This window comes from Lactuca saligna, chromosome 7, assembly GCF_052625555.1.
Source record: "Lactuca saligna cultivar CGN05327 chromosome 7, ASM5262555v1, whole genome shotgun sequence".
Classification (NCBI taxonomy): Eukaryota; Viridiplantae; Streptophyta; class Magnoliopsida; order Asterales; family Asteraceae; genus Lactuca; species Lactuca saligna.
In genome coordinates this window covers 16144252-16160900 of record NC_136423.1, presented here as the reverse complement: position 1 = coordinate 16160900, position 16649 = coordinate 16144252, and the positions used below count along the sequence as shown (strand labels likewise).

General features: G+C 31.4%; 2 protein-coding genes across 5 annotated transcripts; one reads left to right on the top strand and one right to left on the bottom strand.

Annotated features, from left to right (window-relative positions):
• The first annotated feature begins 319 nt into the window (after nt 1-319).
• LOC145004846 (homeobox-leucine zipper protein MERISTEM L1-like) lies at nt 320-8761 on the top strand. Its single transcript, XM_078963852.1, has 12 exons — nt 320-537; nt 1199-1494; nt 1852-1969; nt 2613-2801; nt 2908-3348; nt 3445-3546; nt 6007-6207; nt 6296-6470; nt 6580-6851; nt 6934-7029; nt 7818-8202; nt 8363-8761. The coding sequence occupies exons 2-11, from the start codon at nt 1268-1270 to the stop codon at nt 8199-8201; spliced, it is 2205 nt and encodes a 734-aa protein (XP_078819978.1). The 5' UTR covers nt 320-537; nt 1199-1267; the 3' UTR covers nt 8202; nt 8363-8761.
• Nucleotides 8762-8937: 176 nt separating this feature from the next.
• On the bottom strand, nt 8938-12451 carry LOC145004182 (putative inactive lysine-specific demethylase JMJ19). Of its 4 annotated transcripts, none has more exons than XR_013662310.1 (3): nt 12057-12451; nt 11059-11186; nt 8938-9190 (listed from the first exon to the last, which is right to left on the bottom strand). XR_013662310.1 is itself a non-coding variant. In XM_078963070.1 (3 exons), exons 2-3 carry the CDS (start codon nt 11126-11128, stop codon nt 8981-8983), a joined length of 456 nt encoding a protein of 151 aa, XP_078819196.1. In that variant the 5' UTR covers nt 11129-11186; nt 12079-12446; the 3' UTR covers nt 8938-8980. The 4 variants fall into 4 exon arrangements, 3 of the variants coding, with proteins under 3 accessions (XP_078819196.1, XP_078819197.1, XP_078819195.1); XM_078963070.1 differs by having other exon boundaries at nt 10883-11186; nt 12079-12446; XM_078963071.1 differs by having other exon boundaries at nt 10883-11186; nt 12165-12445.
• Between the last annotated feature and the right edge of the window lie 4198 nt (nt 12452-16649).

Below are 16649 nucleotides of genomic sequence, written 5' to 3'. Positions count from 1 at the left end.
TGTATTATTATTATTATTATTATTATTATTATTATTATTATTATTATTATTATTATTATTATTATTATTATCATTATTATTATTATTATTATTTTTACTTTTTTATTTTATTTTTGCCGATTCACCAAAAAAAGATAGAAATCTCTCTCTCTCTCTCTCTCTCTCTCTCTCTCTCTCTCTCTCTCTCTCTCTCTCTCTCTCTCTCTCTCTCTCTCTCTCTCTCTCTCACAGCAATTAAAACTTCAATCCTCCATAATTAATGCATATGCACATCCTCTCAATACCTCTGCATTAACTCCTTTGGCTGTCATCTCTTCAATCCTCCAACCTCTTCCTTTCCTTTCCTTTCCTCCTCTTCTCTCTCTCTCTCTCTCTCTCTCTCTCAGACTTTTTTTCACAATAAATTCGGTGATCGTCATTCCAAACACCGCCTGAAATTACTCTTTTACTCTCTTGAAAGTTTTCCATTGGCATTGTTCTCTTTCCCGAATACCAGATCTTTCACTTTAAGCTTCACAAGCAAAAAAAAAAAACCCAGTAAGTCCATCTTCTCCACTTTTGTAAGCAATAAACTGCTTATTTTTTCTACGATGTTCTACTTTGAAAGAGAAGATACGGTAGGAAATTGAAATGATTATGGAGGTTTTAGTTATATTTTATTTTGAACTGATGTATGTTCTATTTATTTTGGGGCTAAACTTTCTCACATTTGGTCTCATAGGCCAGATGGATTGAAAATTATATTTGTTACACTGTCCTAAAGTAATTAATATAAATTTCCATTTAAAGTCCTATTATAAGCTTTACTTCTTTTGTTAAACGGGCTCTTATATATATATATATATATATATATATATATATATATATATATATATATATATATATATATATATATATATAGAGAGAGAGAGAGAGAGAGAGAGAGAGGAGGAACAAGTCCTAAAAGTTCAAAGTCATTAAAAGTTGACTTTTAGAATAAAAATATCGTTTCTTCTGCAATATATTGTTTTTCATTTGTGTTTACGTGTGCAACTAGCTAGTCAAAGTTAATTATTAGCGTATCCCCTTTCTATTCTTTATTTATATTTAATGTTTTGTTGTTTTAACCTGGAAAATTAATGAGTCACAAAAATATTTGTTTCTCCTGAGCTTGGATATATGTAATTTTATATCATGTATTATATATTTTTATTTTCAGGAAATTTCTATTATCAACCTCAAGCTAAGCTCTTCATAAATTCGAGCAGAAGCAGCCTTGAAAGGAGAGATGTTTCAGCCAAACATGTTTGAAAATCATCATCATCATCTTCTTGATATGAGTCATAGAGCCCCAGAAGATAATCTTGTTATGCTTAGAGATGACGATCATGATAGTAAATCCGGGAACGATATCACGGAAGCTGGTTCAGGTGATGATCAAGATCCCAGTCAACATGTCAATAAAAAGAAACGCTACCATCGCCATACTCAACATCAAATCCAGGAAATGGAAGCGTGAGTTATTCTTTTACCCTAATCTTGTATATCTCATTTTTCTTGTTTTCACTCTAATGGGTGTGGCTCGAACACAGTTCATGTATGTAGTAATGGAGCTAGAATATCTAGTACGCTGAGTTTACTAAGTGTATACATAAATTTTTTGAGCGGCTAAAATTCTTTAATTTCGTTTTTTTTTTTTTTTTTTTTTTTTTTTTTTTACTGAAATCTCAAAAATTATTTCTATCAAATACAAATTTGGAAGGAGTTGAGTGCGATTGTACATGTTATTAATCCTTCCTTGACTCTTTTAGGAGAGAAGTTTGAATTACTGTTTTCGGTTGTTTACCTTTATACTATTTAATATACTTGTAGGTTTTTCAAAGAGTGCCCCCATCCCGATGATAAGCAAAGAAAGGAACTTGGAAGAAGACTATCCTTGGAGCCTTTGCAGGTTAAATTTTGGTTCCAGAACAAACGAACACAAATGAAGGTAAGTAACTTGCACAAAAACATAAATTTGTACTATGAAGGTTCAAAGAAGTTGCTATGTAATTTGTACAACATTTTTTTCTTGGGTTATGTTATACAACTTAATTATGTATGCGACTATAATATGATCCTGGATCTCTTTATTCAGTGTTATCATTTTCAATGAATATCATAAATGACTAGCAAGACATATTTAGTCATTGATATAGTTGGTTGTCTATATTAGAGCTAAGAGGCTCAATATCGCAATTTCCGTATTGTTCAAAGTCGTATAATATGTACACAGGGATAAATCTTGAATGGGTGTATCCGAATCAGATGGTCATATATGGAGAAAAATTATTTATGATCATATATACATCCATAATCCTTTATTAATTTTCGTATTCTGACATCAATTGGTTTAACTATATATAGTTGCAATTTTGTAAACGTATATTAAGTAACGAAACTAATTAGCAGCTGTTTTAACCTTTTTTTCCTCTCCTGTGATGGGTATATACAATATGTTGACTGTATTTGCACTTATACTTGTATACAGACAAGCAACATTATTCTAAATAAGCTAGCTGTTAAAAATGGATATTATACTGTATAAGCTAACTGCTCAAATCTTGGCCTTTTTCATTTTCCTTCTATATTAGGCTCAGCATGAACGCTTTGATAACTCACAGCTGAGGAATGAAAATGAAAAGCTCCAGGCAGAGAACATACGGTACAAGGAAGCCCTCGCAAACGCCACCTGTCCTAAGTGTGGAGGGCCAGCAGCTATTGGTGAAATGTCTTTTGATGAACAACAGTTGAGGATTGAAAATGCTCGTCTACGAGAAGAGGTACGTTAGATTTTACCCTAAGAAATAATATTTTCCTCACAAGTTTAAGTAGGGTAAGTGCTATTTTTATAACATACCAAAGTTATTTCATTGGCTTTTTTAACAGATTGATAGGATATCTGGAATTGCTGCCAAGTATGTTGGCAAGCCAATGCTCTCTTACCCTGATGCATCGTCTCAAGGACCCCCTCGCTCACTTGACTTACCTGTGGCTAGTTTTAGTCCACAACAAGGGATGGTAGGCGAGATGTTTGGAGCAAACGACCTTCTTCGGTCCTTGGCTGGCCCTACTGAGGCTGAGAAACCTATTATCATTGAGCTAGCTGTTACAGCCATGGAGGAACTAGTTAGAATGGCTGAGGTTTGCGAGCCCTTGTGGGTTCCAACCTCAAATAACTCTCATGAGATTTTAAGCGAAGATGAGTATCTGCGGTCATTTCCTAGAGGCATTGGACCGAAACTGATGGGATTCAAATCTGAAGCTTCAAGAGAATCGATGGTCGTCATCATGAATCATATGACTGTTGTGGAAATTCTAATGGATGTGGTATATATATATATATATTTACTAAACATGCTATCTTTTTGTGGTAACTTTATTATAGTTATGAAGCACTTCCCTAATCTAACCTTGATTTTTCAGCATCAATGGTCAAATGTGTTTTGTGGCATTGTTTCAAGAGCAATGACTTTAGAAGTGCTTTCAACCGGGGTGGCAGGCAATTATAATGGAGCTCTTCAAGTGGTAAGAAATCAGTCATCCAATGTCTTGTGAATCCACTGCAATAATTCAATTGATTTTAAATATTTTTGGGTATATTATATTTGAAATTAAAAAAGTTGTGAAGTACATGCTTCACAATCACTTTCGAATCTTAGACTTAAAAGTGCAGACCGATTAATCAAATTGATCGGTACATGTAACTACAAGAAATATCACCAATTCCGACGAAGCATAAAAGTGACGTCTGCTCTTCCGATCCACTCATCTTTTGAGGATTAGGGTTGGGGGTTTAGGTTTAGGGTTTAGGGTCATAAAAGATAAAGTAATCTTTAGGAATCTTGTAATCCCTATATCAGCCCTTAAATGTTGGATTTTCTAGATTTAAGCCAGAGTACACCATCATTCAGGGCGGTTGGAGACAGTTATGCAAGAATTACACTAAAGTGGAAAAGTAGGAGGTATTGTTTTACTTTTGTATTTAGGACGGCGTGGTTGAAGATGGCCGATAGGACCGTTATCTCATCGTCATTGAAAACTGTTTTCATAATCAATTGATTTTTGAAATGGTTACAAGGTGGTAAACCATTCTTTATGTCGACACATAAGGTAAGTATAATCACAATCAAGAACCCATATTAATCATCAATGTCGGTATATCCAACAATAACAACAAAAACCTCTTATTTGGAACTTCATAGGCTTAGTTTGTAGAATTGTCATCTTTACCCTTGAATCTATTTAAGTCTCACCCCTTTTATTTATAATATTTGCATGTCTGGTCCATCAAAAAGTACAATTTGTTTCATATTTTTTCTTAGCATACAAGATTTCATAAACCTGACTGAGAGTGCGGGTAAAAACTATAAAGTATGGTGTCTCTGAAATTGGAATATGAACCTAATGAAATAACATAAGCAAACCCAAATGTTCCTCATTATACGTCACTTCCATCATTGCCACATCAAAAATTTTCTCTTTGAAATCAAAAAATATGAATGATAAGGTTTCATTCATCTTGTAGTTTGTATAGAAACAACTTGTGCTTTAAATGCATTTTCATCGGTAAGATTTTTTTTTCATCCATATGGATTATAGTTTTAGCCAAAGAGCAGTTTCAATCTTCTCCTTTAGAACTTCTAGCTTGTTGAATGTTTGGAGAATGAAGTTGCATTTGAAGTAGGTCTTTATAATCTTTCTCCTTATTTTTCTTAATCTAGTATGATTTGAATTTTCGCTTTAAAAAGAATTCAATGAATCATCATAATTTGCTTAAGCCACTAATGCTCTAATCTTAGCTACCCATAAAGAAAAACTGGTATCACAATCTAATAGTGGTAGATCATATTTCATTGAAGTCGATTGCTCAATATCACCTTAAAAGGTATAGGAGACAACTAATTTGAAAGTATGCATGTTTAGAGAAAAACGACAAACCTTGCGTCGGTGTAGGATAAATTGACAAAACCTTTGCATGTTTAAGAAAGAAATCAAATGAAGGAAACCAATGTAGGTTTAGAAAATTAATATTAACTTGATTTAACACATTTTAAGAATTTGCCTATGATAACGCACTCATTTTCTATCCCTCAACCTCAACCCAGAATTTCAAGATCACCCTCGTCCTCCTTGTTTCCTGTTAACCCTTGTTGGCCCTAAATTCTCCCTTCTTTACCATATTTTTCACTCATTTAGTTTGTTTAACCTTACCTAATACACTAAATTCTCGATTTAACCTTCTTTACCCTTTTTATTCTTGGCAAACAGAAAATTGATCATCTCCTGCTTCCATTCGTTGAAGTTGTTATCATTCAACACATCATTAACCTGCATCTGTTTAGGGTAATTTGACGGATGAATGTAGTATGGGGAATTGACATGAATAGAGTTAGCATCGATGGGTTCTTTAGTCTTCTTGCCCCCCCTCCCCCCATTGCCCTTTTCTCCTGTCATGGCGGCTTCCAATCTAGGTTTTCTGCAACGGATCAGGCTCTGATACCATAAAGAAACTGAGAAACAAACATTCTATTCCATTAATAATTAATTTTTATCGTACAAGCAGAGATCCTATATATATATATAGGAGCAGATAAAATTAGCTAGAAATTTGGCTAAAGATAAACTAAACAATACGTAGTTATCTGAATGGAATATTCTAGATGTGTAAAATAGTTCCATTATACTTAAGGAAGTATTTTTCACATATGTTTAGTATGAAAAAGATTATTGTATCTGCACATTAAGATAAATAGTCGTGAAATGAAGTGTAGTATACATGTATTTGTTGTAGTGAGCTATACAATGAAGTGTAGTATACATGTGTTTTTCACATATGTTTAGTATGAAAAAGATTATTGTATCTGCACATTAAGATAAATAGTGGTGAAATGAAGTGTAGTATACATGTATTTGTTGTAGTGAGCTATACAATGAAACCCCAATTGTATTTATTTATATATTGTTCTAAACAGTTTGTTTTTTCAGATGACAGCTGAATATCAGATTCCTTCACCACTCGTTCCAACACGAGAAAACTATTTCGTTCGGTATTGTAAACAACATGGTGATGGGACGTGGGCGGTTGTTGATGTATCCATGGATAATATGGGCTCATCGTCAATTTCAAGATGTAGGAGAAGGCCCTCTGGCTGCTTGATTCAAGAACTTCCTAATGGTTACTCAAAGGTACACTCTCTAGCTTCAATCAATGTATTATTTTAGCTTTGATGAAGTAAACGGATTTCACAAATCATGTCTGGTTTTTGTTTTCCAGGTCACTTGGATTGAACATGTTGAAGTTGATAATGGGGACGTTCATGATATCTATAAGGTACTAGTAAACTCTGGTCTTGCATTTGGTGCAAAAAGATGGGTAGCCACTTTAGATAGACAAAGTGAACGACTTGCAAGTGCAATGGCTAGCAATATTCCTGCAGGAGATGTCGGAGGCAAGTGTCCTAGTTCACAATCATATCTTTCCTAGTATCCGATTAAAGACGTTTTCTAGTATCATTTAATAAAATCAATTAATGATTATCCTATTCATTCTTTTTATAGTTATAACGTCTCCAGAAGGGCGAAAGAGTATGTTGAAGTTAGCAGAAAGAATGGTGTTGAGCTTCTGTAGTGGGGTTGGTGCTTCGACTGCTCACACATGGACAAGTTTATCTGGTAGTGGAGGAGATGATGTGCGTGTAATGACCCGAAAGAGTGTAGATGATCCAGGCAGGCCTTCTGGTATTGTGCTAAGTGCTGCAACTTCATTTTGGTTACCAGTTCACCCAAAACATGTTTTCAATTTTCTCCGCGATGAGAATTCTAGGAGTGAGGTAATTATGCAACTAGTCTTTAATATAAAACCTTATATATTCATATGGAATTAGCTTTTTAATTCTATTTTTATTCATCCAGTGGGACATACTTTCAAATTGTGGGCATGTTGAAGAAATCGCACACATTGCCAATGGTCGTGATCCAGGAAATTGTGTTTCCCTTCTGCGTGTTAATGTAAGCTCTAGAAATAAATATAACACACTTAGTTCATCCAATATAAACAGCTAGACAACTATATATATATATATATATATATATATATATATATATATATATATATATGTGGGTGTTTGTGTGTGTGTGTGTCTATATATATATATATATATATATATATATATATATATATATATATATATATATATATATATATACATATAGAACTAAATTCAAATGTGGATGAAAGTCTATTGTGCGGATGTGTGGACAGTGTTATTCTGTGAGAATGACAAAGAAAATATATTGTTTTATAATATGAATATGTTTAATCTTACATAACTATTGTCATTATCGCACATTCTTACCAATTAAATCGTCTATAAGGTTATTATAGACTTATTATTATTATTATTATCATTCTGTTATAATGTTGTCATAATTTTTATTGGGTCGTATTTTATCAGAATGAAAATGAGTGAAAAACGATTTGTGAAACAAAAAATGAATAAGAATTAGTAACAATGCATGAAAATAATGACATTTTTTTTGTAAGGTTGAACGTATTCGCATTATTAAACAACTTATTCTGTTAGTAATTCTCATAGAATCGCACTGTCCACACGTCCACACAATAATTGTCCATCCACATTATAACCTAGCCCTATATATATATATATATATATATATATATATATATATATATATATATATATATATATATATATATATATGAAACTTTATAAATAAACATCTTAATCGCTTGCCAATTTATTAATCGGATAACTTTCAACTTGTTTACATTGTAGAGTGCCAATTCAAGTCAGAGCAACATGCTCATCCTACAAGAGAGTTCAACTGATTCTACAGGTTCATATGTTATATATGCACCAGTAGATATTGGTGCAATGAATGTTGCATTAAATGGAGGTGATCCAGATTATGTTGCATTGCTTCCATCTGGTTTTGCCATACTTCCTGATGGACCAGTACATTATGAAGGAGGAGTTCTTATTGGTGGAAGTGGTGGATCATTACTCACCATCGCATTCCAGATTTTAGTAGATTCGGTTCCTACATCCAAACTGTCACTAGGATCGGTGGCAACAGTTAATAGTCTTATTAAGTGCACGGTTGAAAGGATCAAAGATGCAGTAGCTTCTAATATGAGTAAAGCAATGGGGATTTTATAAGGTAAAACAGCCATCAACCCGAATAGTGTACTAGTGGTGGTGGTGGTGGTGAGTTCCACTTATGTGGCAACTCCTACGCCTGTTGTATACCTATCAGTCTCATACTAATTGGGGTTATAACATTTTTTTTGATTATATCTCTGCATTTATGTACCTTGCAGTGGTGTAACGGAAAGGGGAAAAACATCTTGGCGGGCGATAATTTCTCTTTTATCTTTAGGAATAGATGGAAGAAGTCAAGAACGAACCTGAACGATCCTCCCTTTAGAATTTTTCAAGCTTTATCAAGGTTCGGGTATTGACTTTTCATATCTTGAAGATTATAGAGTAAAATTAGACCTTGTCGAGTAAATACTAGTTAAAACTTTCAAACCTTTTTTTTTCTCTTGGGTTTCATTAGAGATTTTCAGTCTTTTGTGTTTTTTGGGTTAGAATTAAATTGGTAACCTGCATCAAGATACAGGCAACAACTCTTACTGCCGGATTAGCAGTTTTGTCCAATGTTTATTTATTCCTTGGTTTGATACTTATGTTGGGAAATAAATTTCATGTTTTCACTTATATATATATATATATATATATATATATATATATATATATATATATATATATATATATATATATATATATATATATATATATACTAGCCGTTTACCCGCGCAAAGCGTCGGGCGGCAAAGAGTTTCTTTCGGAAGATAGTTTTATCAGTGATAATTAGTTTCATTTAGACGTGAGCTATTTATTACGGCCATTTGGTAGACTATTTGGTGTCGAATAGTTCATTTCAACGGATAGCTTCTTGCTATGTGCATAATCATACAATACGACAGAAGTAGTTCAGCATCTTCATCTTTTGTCTCCATGCGTTTCTTCGTATTTGCATTTCCATGCAACTGTGATGCCTCCTTCACAATGTAATATTGGGGTGGAAACTCTTCTCCCTTGAAATAATTATCCAACATATCCTTCACTCCAGCAACATATCTCAACTGCAAAAAAAGATATATAAAAACTGTTGATGATTTGTTATATAATATAATATTTTTTTTATGAATTGAAAAAGGGGAAAAGGAAAAAAAGTAAGTTATTGCATAAATGATTGTGTAAAAGTAAGATATAAAAACGTTCTGAAATAATTCACATAGGTATATTAAACAACTTTAAAAAAAATATTAAAAAAGTAAGTTGTTACATAAAGGACTATGTAAAATATCCGATTAATTTATGTCTCCAAAATATAAATTTACAAATTTCTCAACCATATCCGTAATATAAAATAACTAAACATTAAACTTTTATATAAAGAAACTTAATCAATAGAAATAATCAACATTATCAAAAATGATAAGAATTATCAATAATAATAGAGGCAATTATCAACAACATTGTCACTAAATTTACTTATTTGAAAGCTTAATATTTATTAATTAAACCATGACCAAGGTCCAACAAAAAAAAGATCTTTGTGTATAGAACTATTTAAACAACTCTTATTATCAAATGTAGCCTTTTGTGGTGTAGCATTACAAAAGTTTAACCAATAGACAATATAATGAATCAGTATACTTATACATGCAACATATATGATTCTGGTTGACTGACAATTTTAATGAATAGTATAAATAAATTCAGGAAAAGTAGAATTGATCATCAGGCTTGGATTTCTAAAGAAAATTATTGGATCAATATCCTACTAATATTATATAACACAACTGAGTAGAGAGATGAAATATAACTCAAATTCTTGAAACTCCCGAGTTGTTAAAAAAACAACTACAGTCTGATGTGAAAAAGAAAACAAATAAGAGTTCTTCTCATCTCTTTTGAAAAGCGACCCAAAAACAAAGTAGAAAAAAAAAATCCGTAGCAATCTTTTATTTGGCTTTGTTCAGATAAGAGTGGTCTTAATTCTTCAAGATTCAAAGATATTTAATTTAACAGGTAATGTTTTGCGATCTTAAATATAGAAAAAAAAAATCTAATAACAGATTAAAGCCTCCCAAACTGTAATATTAAGTTATATAGACTTCTAGCCAGCTATTTGTTCATCTTGAACAACAACAAGAGGTACATTTGATTTTCAAGATCAAAAGAACTGATTAACAGCTTCAAATTTGGAGTTAATGCTTCAAACATTTCAAGAAAATTTGATAGCTACCTAGCCTACCTTAAATCTTATAAGAAATCACTAAAAATTTAAGAATCCACTTTTAAAGTGGATACATCTACTATATTAGCAATTTGCACAAAACAAAAGAGAGGTATAGTTTGACTTTTGATATCAAAAGAACTAACTTATAACTTGAATTTGGAAATAATTCAACTTTTCGAAAAAAAATCAGATAGCTACCATAAACTTTGTAACATACACAAAAAATTGGAAATCTTATGGTGTCAAAAATGAGTAATAAATTCCATTTCAAGTTCAAAGTTCCAAAATTAGGTCGTTGACCTTAATGTATGACAAGACTGGAATAGACAGCACTGGACTTGACAAACTTTCTAGGCTACTCTTGATGATGAGATTGATAAGGACATTCATGTCATTTTTCACAAAAGAGAGAAGGGCATAATGGTCAGATGGTGTTTTTGGAACATATAAAGTAGGTAATCCATTCAGTTGGAATATTAATGAAAAATATAAAATATAACACAGAAAGAGGAAAATCAATCTAAATGACCTGCTTAGACTCATCTTCGGAAGTGGTATTAGTTCTGCCATGGTTTATCCATGGTCTACACTTAATATACTTTCTTACATCTTCATCATCAATGTAGTTAACCCCTGGTTCATTCTTTGTTGTTTGTGAACTATTGTCTACTCTTTTTAGGGAAAAAGCTATAAGTGACTCAAAACCTGGTGGAATAGATGGAATTTCCATGTTCTCCTCTTTAACATGATGCCTGATGAGTTCTGTCCCCATCATGAATTGGTTTGCTCTTGGGACTCTTATTTCAGCTTTTTTGATATTTAAAACATGCTATCTGCATCAGCATTATCAGTAATAAGAAACACAACATGTGGTTTTATGCAGTTAAGCATTTATAATCATCAACAACACATAAGCAAGGGCGGTCCTACAATGGGGATAGTGGGGGTAGCTGCCCCCACAACAAAAAAAAAAAAAAAATTAAAAAATTGGTTTTTTTCCAAAAAAATATTTTTTTTAACCATTCAAAATTATATATTTTGAACCTTCAAAAAAATTTGCCCCCATAAAAAGTTCAATTTTTTTCCCCCCACATCGAAAAAATTTTGGGTCCGCCCCTGCACATAAGCATGTTCTATCAGCAACTTATGAAGCTATTTGAAACCTGAAAGCAGTCTTCAAAACTCAATAATATAGGATCAATATAACTGAGACAAATATGTGATTATGAACAACTAAAATTCTAGCGCACTTGCATGTTCATAATCTCAAAAGTTTTTGCATCTACCTAATGCAGCTCAGTTCCAGATGTTGAAGATAGCTTTTAAAGCCTAATGACAGAATAAGCGAAAGACAAGTAGATTTAATATTCACAAACAACTAATCAGTTCAAAAACATATTAGATTGAGATCAACAGCACATCCCAGTCGGCAAGCATCAATCGATGAAATTAGGGTTACAAAACTATATAACGAATTTGCAATTAAAATAATATAGACTTGAACAGGTCTAAATCCGTAGGTTTGCTAGAAAAAAATGTGCATCAATAAAATAACCACATAAGGTTTACATCCAAGAAATCCCTAGATTGGAACAAAGTTAGGGAGCATCTGTGTTAATAAATGCGCTAAAAATAGAGAAAAACACAATCATATCAGCATATAATTGTTGCTTACATTGGAAAATATGATTTTATTTTCATACCTATAGAAGAGTTGATTATAACCTAGTGTATGTTTCGTTTCGTATGACATGGCAAAATCAAAGTATCCAAATGGGAAATTGAGCAGGGTTTTCTTTGGATCTTAGTACCCGGGGTAGAAGTAAACGGAAAATCTGTCCACCAAGATAATTCCAGGCCTGGAGCATAAAGCCTTTATGATGGCAATCGAGAGAGAGAGAGAGAGAGAGAGGCGAGAGAGATCACTGCATCTTTGGTGGGGAAGTCGGCCGACGTTGGTGGAGATCAATGAATATTTGGTGGAGACGATGAGAAATGGTTTGATGGCGGCTGTGTTTAGGAGACGAGGGTCCGTGTAGTGTGTAGTATAATGTATATGATCAGTGTAGTGTAGTGTAACTATGCTTAATATTATTGTACATAAGGTAATATATGTTGTACCTCTTAATTTTCAAGAAATAGGCAATATCCTTAATAATATAGTAAAGATATACATATATATATATACATATATATATATATATATATATATATATATATATATATATATATATATATATATATATATATATATATATATATATATATATATGATTTTTAATTTTGTAAGCTTAAAAGTTGTGGGGCCTTGAATTGACTTCAATAATTGGTGCCACATAGGGTAGGATGCTTCCAACAGTTGTCATTTGATGCCTATATTATGGTGTGGTGCCATACAATGCCTCCAATATTTTGAATTTTTTTTAAAACAAATATTTCATAGAATGTTAAATCATTAAAATTACGAAATTCAACAGATTTAAAGACAAATTATGATTAAAATGTTAAAAATAGACAAACCTTTCCAATAAAGTTGATTTGCAATGTTTCTTCATCTTCGAATCCTTGCTCCATTTCCCTATTCCGTTTTTAACCATCACAAGCAATGTCAATTGGAATTTTTTTAGATGTTTAATACAAAATAAAGTAGAGTCCATAATTAAAACAATATGTAATGAAATGCTTAGTTGGATTCCATATTCTTATTTGAACAAAACCAGTAGGTTTTCTATTGGTTTAAAGAAAAACAGGGTAATTGTACCTACCAAACATAAACCCAATGTCACAAATCAGAATAGCTATATATATATATATATATATATATATATATATATATATATATATATATATATATATATATATATATCAAACACTCATTGTCGCATGAACCAAAAGCAACATCCATCCAAACAAAATATAAACACCCAAGGGCAAAACAGTCTAGAACCAATGGAAACAGTGGAATACTCAGGAAATTAGGAATAAAAAAAGAACTCAATAGTGAAATTAGAATCATAGCTGCATAAAATCACACCTAAGTTCTAAAGGAGACAGTATACTCTAGGGGAAACACCCAAATGCAATGAACTTGGCGTCAGAAATTCTAACAACATATTGATGTCTAAGAAACCTGCAATTCAACCAAAAAACTATAAAGTTGTGTAATAATTACTAAATTGAAGCTAAATTGACTTTTACAAAAAATAAATAAATAAATCAACCAAGCTAACCCACTCCTATTAAAAATTCAACATTTCCATATTCACAAACTTATCCAATGTAACAGACCTTACAAAATAAAGCAGTAAACCTAATAATTAGTTGAATTGTTTGAAACTTCATTCTAATCTAACAATTTAGCAAATTTACCAAGTACTAAAACCCTTTCTTTTTATACTTCTATGAAAATCACCTTCAATTTAGCAATTTCAAATTAAGAAAACTAAACATTCAAGACCAATTAAACTTTTCATACATAAATCTAAATAGTAAACTACTAAATAACAAAACGAAAAAAATTGATCCTAACTTAGAAGACTAAAAATGAGTCTTATTTATCATTTAAAGATAAAATTACATGAAAGAAGTTAAAACAATCTATAAGAAAAGATACACAAGAATTCAATAGGTGAGATCCTTATGTTCATTTCAAAATTTCTGTTAGAGAGAAAAGTATCTAAGATACTATATGCTTAAAGTTGTGATAGAAACCTGAATGCTTGAGTTGGGACTTCAGTTCCTCGACCTATGTTCAATGCTCAGTCCTCATTCATCGCCAGGTTGTCCGTGCCACTCAATATAACACAGATCAAAGATAGAAGTAGAATTGTTAAAAACCCTAGTCTTGTCCGTATCGACGTTTTATAAACCAAAAAAACTAATGAATAAGAAAAACCTCAATGGTAGGCTCGTTATTCTCCCAGTCTCCTCGACTTCTTAATACCCTTATATTTTACTATATCCACAATCCAAAGATTTAAAAATATCTTACACGATCGATCATTTACCAAATACAAAGAATGTGAATTGAAATTATTTATATGTTTAATACAAAACAAACTAGAGCTCATAGTTAAAACAATATGTAATGAAATGCTTAGTTGGTTTCCATTTTCTTACTCGAACAAAACCAATTGGTTTTCTGTTGGTTTAAAGAAAAACCGGGAAATTGTACCTATGAAACATAAAACCAGTGTCACAAATCAAAATTGCTCGATATATATATATATATATATATATATATATATATATATATATATATATATATATATATATATATATATATATATATATATATATATATATATATATATATATATAATCAAACAGTTACAGTCGCATGAACCAAAGGTAACATCCATCAAAACAAAATATAAACACCCAAGGGAAAAACAGTCAAAAACCAATTGAAACAGTGGAAAACTCAGGAAATTAGGAATCAAAAAAGAACTAAATAGTGAAATTAGCATCATAGCAGCATAAAATCGCACCTCGGTTCTGAAAGGGACAATGTACTCTAGGGGAAACACCCAAATGCAATGAACTTGGCATCAGAAATTCCAACAATATTGATGTCTTAGAAACCTGCAAATCAACCAAACAACTATAAAGCTGTTAAATAATTACTAAATTAAAGCTAAATTAGCTTTTAAGAAAAATATATAAATAAATAAATAAATAAATCAAACAAGCAAACCCACTACTATTAACAATTCAACATTTCCATATCACAAACTTATCCAATGTAACAGACCTTATAAAATAAGGAAGTGAGCCTAATAATTAGTTGAATTGATTGAAACTTCATTCTAATCAAACAATTTAGCAAATTTCGCAAGTACTAAAACCCTTTCTTTTATAATCCTATGAAAATCACCTTCAATTTAGCAATTTCCAATTAAGAAAACTAAACATTCAAGACCAATGAAACTCATGATACATAAATCTAAATCGTAAACTACTAAAATGAAAAAAGAATAAAAAGAAAAAAAGAAAAAAAAATAAACCCTAACTTAGAAGATGAAAAATGTGTCTTATTTATCATTGAAATATAAAATTACATGAAAGAAGTTAAAACCATCTTTAAGAAAAGATACACAAGAATTCAATAGGTGAGATCCTTAGGTTCAATTCCAAATTTCTGTTAGAGAGAAAAGTATCTAAGATACTATATGCTTAAAGTTGTGATAGAAACAAAATCGCTTGAGTAGGGACTTTAGTTCTCGGCCTATTTTCTATGCCCAGTCCTCAGTCCTCATTCATCGCCAGGTCGTCCCTGCCCCTCAATACGCCACATGTCAAGGATAAAAGTACAATTGATAAAACGCCTAGTCTGTTTTATAAACCAAAAAAACTAATGAATAAGAAAAACCTCAATGGTAGGCTCGTTATTCTCCCAATCTCCTCGTCTTCTTAATCCCCTTATATTTTACTATATCCACAGTCCAAAGATTTAAAATATCTTACATAATCGATCATTTACCAAATACAAACAATTTCAATTGAAATTTTTTAAATGTTTAATACAAAACAAACTGGAGCTCATATTTAAAACAATATGCAATGAAATGCCTAGTTGGTTTCCGTATTCTTACTCGAACAAAACCGAGGTTTTCTGTTAGTTTAAAGAACAACAATGTAATTCTACCTATCAAACATAAACCCAATGTCACAAATTAGAGTTGCTATATATATATATATATATATATATATATATATATATATATATATATATATATATATATATATATATATATATATATAATCAAATAGTTAGAGTCACGTGAACTTGAAGCAACATCCATCCAAACAAAATATAAAGACCCAAGGGCAAAACAATCAAAAACCAATTGAAACAGTGGAAACTCAGGAAATTAGGAATCAAAAAACAACTCAATAGTCAAATTAGCATCAAAGCAGCAAATACTTGCTAAATTTGCTAAATTGTTCAATTAGAATGAAGTTTCAAACAATTCAACTAATTATTTGGCTCACTGCCTTATTTTGTAAGGTCTGTTACATTGGATAAGTTTGTGAATATGAAATGATGAATTGTTAATAGGAGTGGGTTAGCTTGTTTGGTTTATTTATTTATTTATTTATTTTAAAAAGTTAATTTAGCTTGAATTCAGTAATTATACACAACTTTTTAGTTGTTTGGTTGAATTGCAGGTTTCTAAGACATCAATGTTGTTGGAATTTATGATGCCAAGTTCATTACATTTGGGTGTTTCCCCTATAGTACATTGTCTCTTTCTTTTATACTTCTATGAAGATCACCTTCAATTTAGCAATTT

What these genes read in the sequence shown, in the direction of transcription:
- LOC145004846 (XM_078963852.1), top strand. Translation starts at nt 1,268, where the DNA reads ATGTTTCAGCCAAACATGTTTGAAAATCATCATCATCATCTTCTTGAT. An exon ending in TTCCTAATGGTTACTCAAAG is followed by an intron (nt 6,208 to 6,295) that starts GTACACTCTCTA and finishes TTTGTTTTCCAG; the next exon opens with GTCACTTGGATTGAACATGT. An exon ending in ATGAGAATTCTAGGAGTGAG is followed by an intron (nt 6,852 to 6,933) that starts GTAATTATGCAA and finishes TTATTCATCCAG; the next exon opens with TGGGACATACTTTCAAATTG.
- LOC145004182 (XM_078963070.1), bottom strand. Translation starts at nt 11,128, where the DNA reads ATGATGGGGACAGAACTCATCAGGCATCATGTTAAAGAGGAGAACATG. An exon ending in CCGAAGATGAGTCTAAGCAG is followed by an intron (nt 9,191 to 10,882) that starts GTCATTTAGATT and finishes CTTTTTTTGCAG; the next exon opens with TTGAGATATGTTGCTGGAGT.